Source organism: Engystomops pustulosus, chromosome 2 (genome assembly GCF_040894005.1).
Source record: "Engystomops pustulosus chromosome 2, aEngPut4.maternal, whole genome shotgun sequence".
Lineage (NCBI taxonomy): Eukaryota > Metazoa > Chordata > Amphibia > Anura > Leptodactylidae > Engystomops > Engystomops pustulosus.
Window position 1 is genome coordinate 62348111 of NC_092412.1, and position 12360 is coordinate 62360470.

The window sequence follows — 12360 nt, forward strand, 5'->3', positions numbered from 1 at the left end:
ATCACTTACATACACAGTGAATGAGAGTGCTAGAGATAGTCAAGCGCTGTGCTTAGCAATTTCTGACCTTCCAATCCAAATTAATAGAGTGGCAGAACACATGATGGACCTGCCATTTATCAAATAATCAGAATCGGTTTGCTTGGGTGTCTATTCTGGTTATCAGTTTTGGGAGTTTGGGTCCCAGCAGTTAGACCGTCACAGATCAAATTGTTATTCCCTATCCTATGTAAAGAGGATACCTTGGTACAAAGTAATCTCCCATCTCCCATGCATGACATATTTAATACACTCTATTAAACCTCTTTCCCACGACATATTTATCAGTCAGCTCATGCTGGTCTATAACATGCTACCTTCAGATAGGACACTGGAAATCTACATGCAGCATGATATACAGTATAGCAGAAGGACAATAACCCCTGTCCTATTGGCAGGCATCAAGCCATAAAGCAGAGCAAATGAGCAGATTGGACTTAATATTCTATCTATTCACCTGTTGCTGCTCTATAACATACTGTCCTTAAAGGTATTAAAACAGATCATTGTTCTAAACCCCAGAATTACTGCAGCCTGTGCTTGTATATGGAAAAGCTGTTCAGGTACATGGAGACCCCTGGATTGTTAGTTGCACATATAACGTTGCCTGAGTTTTCAAAAATAACTCTGGCGATCAAAACTGTAAGGGGAAAATAACAAAAAGTTCAAGACACAAGAACTTTTCAAAACGTTATTTTTGGCAAGTGCCTGCAGGACGTCATCTAGAATCCTGAAACAAAAAGCTTTATGTAACATGCCAGGCACGTGCTCGCTCTGTAATCTCCTCAGCTTCCTCCCCAGCCTAAAGGATCTGGACTGGTGATGAAACCAGCATCGTATATTGCATCAGCTGCATAAGGTCTATACAGGACTCCTCGCTTTACACTACATTCCTCCCCATATAAAGTGATCAAACACTACAGAAGTGATATTAGCAGCGCCACTATTACATAACAAGCGATTAGCAGCTGCAAAGAGTAGAGATAAGAGAAAAACAAAGTTCAACAAGAAGGCTCATAATATTTAACCTGAAGTGGAAAAGCAAACCAAACAAAAATGTTACAAAGTTACATAACAAAATAATAAGTAATACAGCAAGGTCAGTATAGCTAGAAAGATATGACAAACCAGACGCCGAACATGACAGAACACAGAGGGTGTAGTATTCACACCATCAAGACTGTACGGAGGAAGAATGACTGCTCTGCTATTGTAACCTGTCACCAGGTTGTACCCCACTAATCTACTAGCCCCCCTCAGGTAGGGTATGATGAGTCCTTTCTAGAATTCCTTCTTATGTGAAATCAGTTTACCTATAAAAAATTTTTACCCTACCCTACTAAACTACTAGAAGGGTATGAAAGAGGACCTGTCACCAGGTATTATCCCACTACTAGTATTTTAGAATTCACTCTTTTATGTGAAATCTCACCAGTTTACTGGCAAATATGACTCTTCTCACCCCTTCTAACCTCTACCAGCATAATGAATACTTGTAGATCCCATGATCAGAGAATCACGGGACATCTATTCTTATGACTTTACAATTGCCATTTTTTAGATATTCCTTAAAGTACTTTTTGAGTTGTTAACCGAGTGGGCGTTACCGTGTTGGGGGATCTGTCCCTCCACTGACAGATATCGTCCACTCAGTGTAATTATGTCGGAAAGTGCAGGGGACACGCTCCCAACTCCTAACACTTCACTCACTACCAGCAAGTTGTCATTTACCAGTCTGCACTTTATATCAACTATGAGTGAGCCAAGTGTCCACGGCCCGATACTGTCCAACCACTGCTGCCTGTATCACACATTGCTGGGACATCCCTTTCCGCCCTTGCTGAATGATAACCAATAACTTACTGGTAGTCAGCCAAGTACCAGCCAATGAGGGAATCCTGCCAATCCTGAGGGAATAATGTTAGTACTGCAGAGATTTTAGTTAAAAGATCATTAAAAGGGTTGTACAAACTATTTAAGTTATCTGCTATCCATGGGACATGAGAGTGTCAGAGAAAACCAAGTGCTGTGCCCATCAATTTCCTGCACGCCCATACTATTGAATGAGCAGCAGGACATAAACTCGACCTGCTGCTCCACCCATTTCTGAGAACTGGACCCCCTTTTCGGGATCGCTGTTGCTCCCAGACCCTTAGCAATCAGCTTGTTTTTTCTCTATCTTACATATGGGGGTGCTGTCCGTTTTTCATAGTGGTGTGAATGAGCCCTTAGTCTTTGAGATGTTTAATCTCCACTATTACATTGCATTTTATATGTATTTTAAAAAACTATAGTTTTTAGATCCAATTGTTTAGACCGATGGAATGGATTGCAAAGTGCCAAATAATGGATGATGGAACGCAGAACTCCCACAGTGCCATCCAATTACATAGAGCTTGTATGTCACACACCGCCATCGATGGCTACTTATTGACAGAGCGCCTCTACAAACAGGGCACGTTTCAACATCAGCAAATCCTTTCACTTGAGCTGTAACAGAGTTCAAGTCCAAAGAATAATAGCGAACCCGGTGTTTACTTCTTCAGCTCAATGACTGGGTGCAGCGTCTGCGCCGCTATTTCCCCCCTCCCACCCAGGGACCATGTACTAACAATCAAGGTCCAGCGCTTCGAGATAATAAGAAAATACACACTTGGAGCAGTTACACTGCGGCCGGCCAGCTGTGGCTGCTGGAAAATGACTTTTATGCAAGAGATGTGCAGACATACACACACAGCTGCAAGGTACAAAGCCAGCAAAATTGGGCTATAAAGTCAACGGAGCGTGGCATGTCTCTGAAGAGATCATAATAAACCCATTTCCAACCACTTACTCCAGCACATAACACTATGCCAATTCTGCCTGTACGTGCCACTCAGGTATCATTATTATCATTATTAACCCTTTACCAATGGAACACCAGACGCTGCGGATGCCGTGTAACATGCAGGGTGTGGAGGAAATACGAAATGGAAAGCTCATCATCACATGTGCCCCATGTTACTTATGGAGCGTTTTTTTAGATCATTTAATTTAGGGGCGGGGCTACACGTGCCGTTTACAAACGCAATGACAACGCCCGGGCCAGGCCTATTCGAATCTGTGTTTCCAGTGAAACGCATGCGATTGGTAACCAGCACCCAGTATTTTGTGGACACACACACAGAATGGAAGAACACTGGATGCTTGTTGCCGATCACATGCATTTTACTGGAAACACAGATCGTCCGGTGTCCCACCACAAGCGTTTGCATCGCATTTGCAAACGGCACATGTGGCCAGAAGGAAGATGTACAACGTACGACCAAAAGTCTCAATTAGACGCAAAAAAATCCCTAAGATACGCATCCCAAAGGAGTCCCTTCTTCTCCTCCGTTATCATGATCATAGTTTAACACTGCTGCTTAGCAGGGACGCTGTCCATCATATTTCACTATGATGCTTGGAGTCCCTGGACTGTGATCTACAGCCACCGCAAGTCCTGGACTGACTAGGTTGTCTGAAAAATTCCAAAACCATAAGATGCAGATTCCAAACCCCCAGCGTCAGCAATTCTATGATGCAGATTTAACACAGAAAATAGATGGAATTTCACAGGCTGTTAAACTGCTGGAGTATCTCCCCCTGCAACTGTGTGCTGAAACTTTTTCTACTGCAGAGAGAATTAGGGCGCAGTCACAAGTACCGCTAGCAATGCGTTTACAAATGTAGCGCTAGCATACAGGGCTGGACATCAGCCCAATCACATATGCAATCAGTAACCAGAACCCAGTGTCTTGCATTAAAACAACGCAAGACACTAGGTTCTGGTTACCAAATGTTTACATTTCCATATAAATGCATACGTTTGTAAATGCAGCAACAGTGGTATGTGTGACTACACCCTAAGGGTGATGTCACACATGGCGTTTTTTTACGATCAGAAACCGCACTAACTAAAAAAGGCCTAAAAACTTCATGTGTGACATCACCCTAAATCAGGCAGATGGAGGGGGTAGGGAAGTGCAGAGGGAGAGGGGGAGACTCACACACTGCATAATGAAACAGCCTGTGAAGCCAAATCATGGAGGGGCTCAAGAAACAACCTCGCAGTCCCTTCAGGCTCTTTAGCATAATATTGAAAGTTGATTTTAGAAGGAAGGAGGCCATGGATTACAAGTATAAAAAGATTAGCACAGTCAGACTGCCTGGATCTATGAGGAAGTGACCATGCTTTTGATAGATTTCCTTTCATGGATCATGTGATTGACCCTTTTAAGAGTAGACCATGTCCTAGTTAGAACATTTTTCACAGACTATAGTTTATGAGGATCCGTGAAAAGAAATGGATGCCTAGAAGCTGCAAATCAGCCAAGGTAGACAGAAGAAAATGTCAAGTTTTCAGAGGCAAGATTTGGCAGGTTTTACTTCTTTTGCACTTTTCCCTTCATTTTTGCCTTTCTTTCGGTTAAATAGACTCATGCACTGCTTTATTAGACCATGTTCACATAGATCTGTACGGTACATTCTTCTGCAAATGCAGATGAGTAACAAAATGTGGACCAACTCAGCCTAAACATCCAAATTATTCTAATGGGGTGCACTGGGCTTCTGTTGAGGATTCATTTACCTCATAGCAACTAATCAGAGCTCAGTTCTCTATTAATTTAAGTTCATTGGTAGATGAATTTTAAATTGGTTGCATTGGAAATTAAAGACGGCTACAAATAAATAAAAACAGGTTTAGCAGAAAATATTCCAGCAATTGAAGGAGAGGGAAGTTTTGTTTCTGTGGAGAGAAGAATGTTACTGTAACAAGGGATAAATGTAAGACAAGTAGTGACCCTTTTTCTTATTATTTATGTATATACACAATCCCATTATACTATAATTACATTGGTTCTTTATGTATATTTCATGCCATCATAGGATCACCCTTAGCATACATTGTATTAATGTTTTGTTGCCCTGTCATGTATACTTACCTTTAGCGATCTTCAATATATCCTGTTTCCACACTCTATGGCAGCACCTAAGATGGCGGGCGATGCGCATCTCTCCGGCGCACGCGCGGATTCCGGCGACGGACCCGGACTTCCGGTCAGCGATGACGCGCATGTATGCGTGTCACTCGCTCTCCGGAACTAGGGCCCGTCTTCCGGTGGCGTGCCTGTGGACCGGAGCGATGTGCCACTAATACACACCTGCCTTATTTATTCATCTTAGGTAAGCGACTCCATCATTGGTTTATACCGGTCAGCTGGCCATGAGTGTGAGGGTAGATATATCCTCCCCCCGCCTTGCCACAGCACACACCCCCTTGAGGAAGCGACGGCGAAACGCGCGTCGGGGTGCTGTGGTGGTGGTCTGGGGCTAACCTGGTCTGAGGCACAGGTATACTACTTTGACATTGTGTCTGATTTGATATTGAGTTGACATTTTCTGTGCCCGGTATAGCCCTTGTTTTCATACTTATGAATTGATGTTGTATACTATTATGACGTGGTATTTTTTATTATGGTTAATAGACTGACCACCACCATGCTGTTTGTTTTTGTGGTTTTAATGTGTATGTTTTTAATGTCCAATTTTTGATTGTCTATATGAATTAATAAAGGTGTATATTTTGAATTTATTTTTGGTACTTGGAGTATGACGTGTGATCTCATATGTTTCTTGTTGGTATTTATTGCTTGAATTACATAGGGATCGGTTACCAGAGAAGTGGGCACACTCATTGGTATTTATTATTTTTTATAAATGTAAGACTGTAACAATGTAACTACTTCCTAACCGCGTGTTATCTACTTGTTACATTATAAAGTGTAAGGGTACATTCACACGCAGTACGCCTGCCGTGCGGGCATACCGCCGTGTGCTGGAGAGGAGGAGGAGGTGACCCCTCCTCACTCCATAGAGAATAGCGGCGCACGGCCGCACCCACACGCCAAAAGATAGAGCATGCTCTATCTTTTTGCGGTGTGCGGCCCGGATCGGTGCCACACATGTGTGGCACCGTATCTGCGCAGTGCCGCTATTGCCGTCTATGGGGACATACATGCGGCCGCAGACGGCCCTGCAGACGGCCATGTGAATGTGCCCTAAACCTTTAGGTATATGGCTGTAGTTTATGAGCGAGTGAAGTCTATGGTCACTATCTTGCAGATCGGACAATCGGAACTGTTTACATGGACCAATTCACCCATTGGAATAAATGGGTCAGTAAACCATTACTGAGGGTGCGTTCACACAATCAGCTTTTCAGATGCAATTTTAAAGCCAAAAGTAGGTTGGGATCATAATGGGTGAGAACATATTATTGAGAAATGCAGCTCTGTGCCATTTCTGCACCCAATCCGTGGTTGAGTCCGGATGCAAATTTGGTACTGAATCAGCATGTAATACATTCAGATCTTGAGTGTTTTCTGCAGAAAGGAGAAATCCGCAGAAGAACACTGATAAGTTATCTTCTTTTTGGTAGCATTTATGCTGCTTTTATACCAACCCTTTCCCTTATCCTTGATGCTTTGTACCATTATCATAGCAGAGATGATCACTGGGTACATAGTATTACCAGGGGGTCCACCATACCTCCATCCAGCAAAGTGTCATTAGACTTCTAGTGCATGGCAGTAAAAATGCTACAAACAATAGTGTCACATCTGCCACAGCAAAGTGACAAAACTTATCCATATGGGTGCACTATAAATATCTCTCACTTTTATAGCACCAACAGAATCTGCAGATGTGTGCACAGAACCCATCACATCACTGCATTCTAGATATAATTATTTTCTAAATAACTGCAAAGAATTAAAATCACACAAAAGCACAAATAAAAATTATATAAATGCATTATAGGCCTGTTGTGTTCTGTGGTCAGAAGACTGAATGTATACTGAATACACACTGACAGCCTGGCACTGTATATAAACATAGGCTGGCACTGTATACTGAATATAGACATGATAGCCTGCCACTATATGCCGTATATAGACATATAGACATGACAGCCTGCCACTATATACAGTATATAGACATGCCAGCCTGCCACTGAACACTGTATGTACACATAGCCTGCCACTGAACACTGTATGTACACATAGCCTGCCACTGAACACTGTATGTACACATAGCCTGCCACTGAACACTGTATGTACACATAGCCTGCCACTGAACACTGTATGTACACATAGCCTGCCACTGAACACTGTATGTACAGACATGACAGCCTGGCACTATATAGTGTATATAGACCCGACAGCCTTGCACTGAACACTGTATCTGCACACATGACAGCCTGGCACTATATACTGTATATATACACACACACACACGACAGCCTGGCACTATATACTGCATACACACATGACAGCCTGGCACTATATACTGTATACACACACGCCACCCTGGCACTATATACTGTATACACACACGCCACCCTGGCACTATATACTGTATATACACACACAATAGCCTTGCACTATATACTGTATACACACACGCCAGCCTGGCACTATATATATATACACACACACATACACAACAGCCTTGGACGGTATACTGTATATACACAAATGCCACCCTGGCACTATATACACACACAACAGCCTGGCACTATGTACTGTATATAGTCACATGACAGCGTATACTATATGCGTACTATATACACTGACAGCCTGGCAGCGTATACTATATGTGTACTATATACACTGACAGCGTATACTATATGTTTACTATATACACTGACAGCCTGGCACCGTATACTATATGTGCACTATATACACTGACAGCCTGGCACCGTATACTATATGTGAACTATATACACTGACAGCCTGGCACCGTATACTATATGTGCACTATATACACTGACAGCCTGGCACCGTATACTATAAGTGTATTATATACACTGACAGCCTGGCACCGTGTACTATATGTGCACTATATACACTGACAGCCTGGCACCCTATACTATATGTGTACTATATACACTGACAGCCTGGCACCGTATACTATAAGTGTATTATATACACTGACAGCCTGGCACCGTGTACTATACGTGTACTATATACACTGACAGCTAGACTGTCCCCTGCTGCATCGGTGTCATCTGTGTGCACGTCTCCCCGCCGCTCACCTGGGCCAGGCGCCGCAATGAGAAGGGTAACATGATGAGTGAGTGCAGGTACCAGGAGCCGGGGCCTCCCGCACAGCAGCGATCAGCGGCAGCAGCACCGGGAACACGTGGGACTGAGGCTGCGCACTGTGACCTGCCACGCTAGTATGGTCAGGTGCTGCGCATGCGCACCCCGCAGTGCATGCTAGGAGGCAGCAGTAGTTGTCGGGGACAGCTGTAGCGCCTGTGCTGATGCTGCGGCTTCTCTCACAGAACCGCCCATAGTTATACAAGGGGAAGGGGGAATGCCTCTAGGTAAAGCAATGGCGGCTTCTGTGGGTTTAAAATGAACGGGGCATCGAGTGAAGGGTGAATGACGTGAGGGGAGAGGTGCAGAGGAGCTGGAGGTACATATTGTGCCTCACATAGTGTGTGCACCCAGTCTGGGATTACTGCATGCATAAGGCAGGAGGAATCTGGAATATTGTATGGATCATCTCATAATAACTGCTTGTAGGACAGTACAGTGTGTATGGAGGCACCATATGGCGGCACACAGCTGTCACATGTCACATCCTGGAAATGTCACTTTCCATTGAATCTATGTATTTGCGCATGAGGAAATGGCGCAGGAATCTGATTCCTGCAGTGGGTACTGACCCACATTGTAATGAATCAGATAACATGCAGGATTACAAGCCCCTGGACCCCTGAGCTGGAGCGGATTTCGTCCTTTAGTGAGCAGTAACGTTTACAATCGCAGCGCCAGCGTACGGGAGCAGGCCTCGCCCAATCACACATGGGTTTCAGTGAATCAGAGAGCAAATAAAATGGCATGGAGGAGAAATATACAGCAGTTGAACCCGTAAAAGTAAATCTATTTCTAAGGGTTATGCGAAATGTCCCGTTTTTGGACCGTTTTAAAGCATACGTTTTCAGTCTGTTTAAAAATGCATCCGTTTTTTACTGTTTATCATGCTTTATTAAGATTGACATGTGTTTGGCTGCTTTGAACCTGTTTATCTTAATAAAGCATTTTTAAACAGACTGCAAATGCATGCTTTAAAATGGTCCAAAAATGGGACGTGTTGCATCACCCTAATAACTCATGTGTTCACCTTGCATTAACACACGCGTTACCATTCCGTTTTACAGCTGTTTAATTAGGCACATTTCTCTTCAGCCATTGCAATTCATTTTTAAATACATGCATTTGACGCGACGTGTGACTGCACCCTAAATGTTGTGGGTTTTTTTCCCTGTGGGCCCATCCAATTATTTCAAACCTCCTGTACTGAACTTTTACTTTGTTTTGTGTGTATTTTGAAGCAAACAGACTTAACATTTTACTGTTCCACCCCAGAATACAAAATAAATTGCTGGTTTCCTCAGATAACCCTTTTATCAGACCAATCGAATATGACTGCTGCCGTGTGTTAAGGTTCAGTCACATTTCCTGCATTAAAGTCCCATGATTATAATCTATTCTCAAAGACTTCATTTGAAAAATCTAATTCCAAATCTGTCTGTAATCCTTCAACAAAGTTTGCATAAATCAAGTGCAAGTGAATACAAGTAAGCCTCATGTGCACAAATATACATTTTGGCCATGTGCTAGCCGTTGTAAGGACTAGAGCACAGCCTTATGTACTTGAAGGGGCTCACAGTCATGGCCATGGATCGCTATTGCATAGGTTCATACGTAGGTAGCCTAGCTTTGTAATATATCTTCTAACAGGAAAGGGCCTCTTTCTCAGATTATATAGGAAGTCTATGGGGGGGAGCAGTATGTCACTGCAGCAAATAATAGTTAGAAACTGCAGAAATTCTCCTGGAAAAGGAAGATTACTTAATGGCCCAAAATAGTGTTACTCATGATGTACATGCACCCCCAAGCTTTGTAAAGTTTGTTGAAGGGAGCCTGTCACCAGCTTTTACACCGTTAAAGGGCTATTACCATGAAGACAAAATTAAAAAATCTGTTTTGCTGATGGTAGTTGTGTCCTTCTAAGATGTTTCTCAGGAATTACATTTTCATAACTCTTTACGCAATGATTGCGGCAATATAGAGTGCTAAAAATTATGCTAATTGGCCTGTGGAGCTCAGGCTACGTCACCCGTGTGCCTCGGGGAACCGCATATTTAATTTATTCACTCCCCCGTTCCGATACAAGTCCAATCTGGTCCCACCATCAGCTACTGTAAGCACTGTGAACGTGCGAGACTTGTATCGGAACAGGGGCAGTCAATAAATTTAAAGACGAGGCGCTCTGGTGAGGTAGCTGGAGCGCCACCGGGCTAATTAGAATAAATTTTCAAACTATATATTGCCGCAATCGTAGTGCATAGAGTTATAATAAAAGAAGTCCTGAGGAACGCTGTCAGTAAAACTGATGTTAGATGTCCTTTATAAATACTCTCGATGGCAAAATATTCTCTAAAGCAATATTATTAACAGACGAGTGCAGCATTTCACCGATATAATACAAGGCTGTCTCTATCAGTATTGCTAATGTTTTTTTTTTAGTTGTCATTGTATACGAGTATAAACTGAGACCTGGCTATGGCAGGCCAGGTTTTCCTTTCAGGTCGTATTTCTCTCACATAAACACGCATCTACTGTACTGCAGGAGCAAGGGTGGAGGGGAAGACGGCAGAGAGCAGCAGAGCCAGCTCCACAGACAAGATAGCTTCTTGTGCTGATGTTGTTGGAGAAGGTCCTTATACTCACTTGCATTCACTCTGTCACGCAGCTGTATAAGAAATCTACACTCTGCTGCAGAAAATATTCTCCAAACCACTTTACTGACTTCTTTGCACACTTTGGATTCAATCTTTCCCCAGTTTTTCAACAATCATAATGGGGCACATTTACTTACCCGGTCCCATCGCAATCCCGCGGTGCATTGTCCGATGAGGATTCGGGTCCGGAGCGGTTCACTAAGGTCGTGTGTCCAATTTCCTGCAGGCGTCGCTTCCTGTGACGAGGTCCGCTGGAGTTCACCTTCTTCTTCCTGGTGCATGTGAGTGCTGATCTTGCGACACATCTCGTTTTTTAAATTCTGCGGTTTTTCTGAATCCGTCGGGTTGTCCGACATCCACGCCCCCGATTTCTGTCGCAAGCAAGCCGGCGCATTAGTAAATGTGCCCCAATGTTTCAAAATGAAAGTCCGTGCATTTGGCCACTGCAGAGTGGGCTTTCAGTCAAAACGCTCATGAACATTTAGACACTGTGTGATTACATGGATCATTGCCCGGTTCACTGTGCTCAACAATCTCTGTCGGCTCCATAATGAATGTAGCAGAACGGTAATGCACGGCCGTCTGCTCAATTACTCTCATGGAGCGACGAGGGTCCGACTGAGGGTACCCATTGGTCCCCTCGTTTTCGTGATATGTGGGGGTCTCATCACTGAGACCCCCACCAATCAGCAAGTTAGGCCCTATCCTGTATAATATTCTGAAGTCAGAATATTACACATGGTTCTGAAATTTGAAAATGAAATAAGTAAACAAAGGGACTTCATTCTCGAATAAATACATGTCAAATTAAGTTTGGTCAAAGTTCCAAAAAATTTTTATTTCTGTAAGCATGGCTTAAAGGGAACCTTTCATGAGGAGTTAGGCCCACGAAATAGTACCAACCTGTTAATAGAAGATAATGAGAGGATCACATTGATGTACTCCTTCTCATCGGTCAACTTAAATTAAGCCCCTGGTTTGAACCCAGGACCTTCAGCGTGTAAACAAATTAAGCCCCTGGTTTCACTGGGAATTGAACCCAGGACCTTCAGCGTTCAGCGAGTAAATAAATTAAGCCCTTGGTTTCACTGCGGATTGAAACCCATTGGTCTACACCAATGTGTAGCCATAAGGAATTTCAAAGCCTCTCGACTGACAAATTTTGTAGACCCTTCCCCCGGTCCAGAGTTTTTAAATGTTCTGCAGCTTAGTGCATTAATACTTTAAAAGAAAAAAAATTCTTATATTGGAACTATACCATAACTATGACATGGAGACAGGGGAAATCACTGTTCCCTCTTCTATAGCGATCAGTACTACTTTAAGAGCTGTAACCATAATCCAGATCTGAGTTAAATACTAGATAGAGATGTACGTATCCTATGAGCCATTATTCAAGGCAGGACAAGAGAGGCCTTGCCTCTATGGATCCTTTTTTGAGCAGCATTCAAAGTTATTAAAATGAATAATGAACATGAAGATGA

At 43.2% G+C, this 12360-nt stretch overlaps 1 protein-coding gene across 1 annotated transcript in view; it reads right to left on the reverse strand.

Annotated features, from left to right (window-relative positions):
- SHMT2 (serine hydroxymethyltransferase 2) overlaps positions 1-8377 on the reverse strand; it is a 46357-nt gene extending 37980 nt beyond the window's left edge. The window contains exon 1 of the mRNA XM_072134912.1: positions 8156-8377. Coding sequence (XP_071991013.1) covers positions 8156-8188 — 33 coding nt within the window. The 5' untranslated portion in view covers positions 8189-8377. The remainder of the gene's footprint in view (positions 1-8155) is intronic.
- Positions 8378-12360: the final 3983 nt, after the last annotated feature.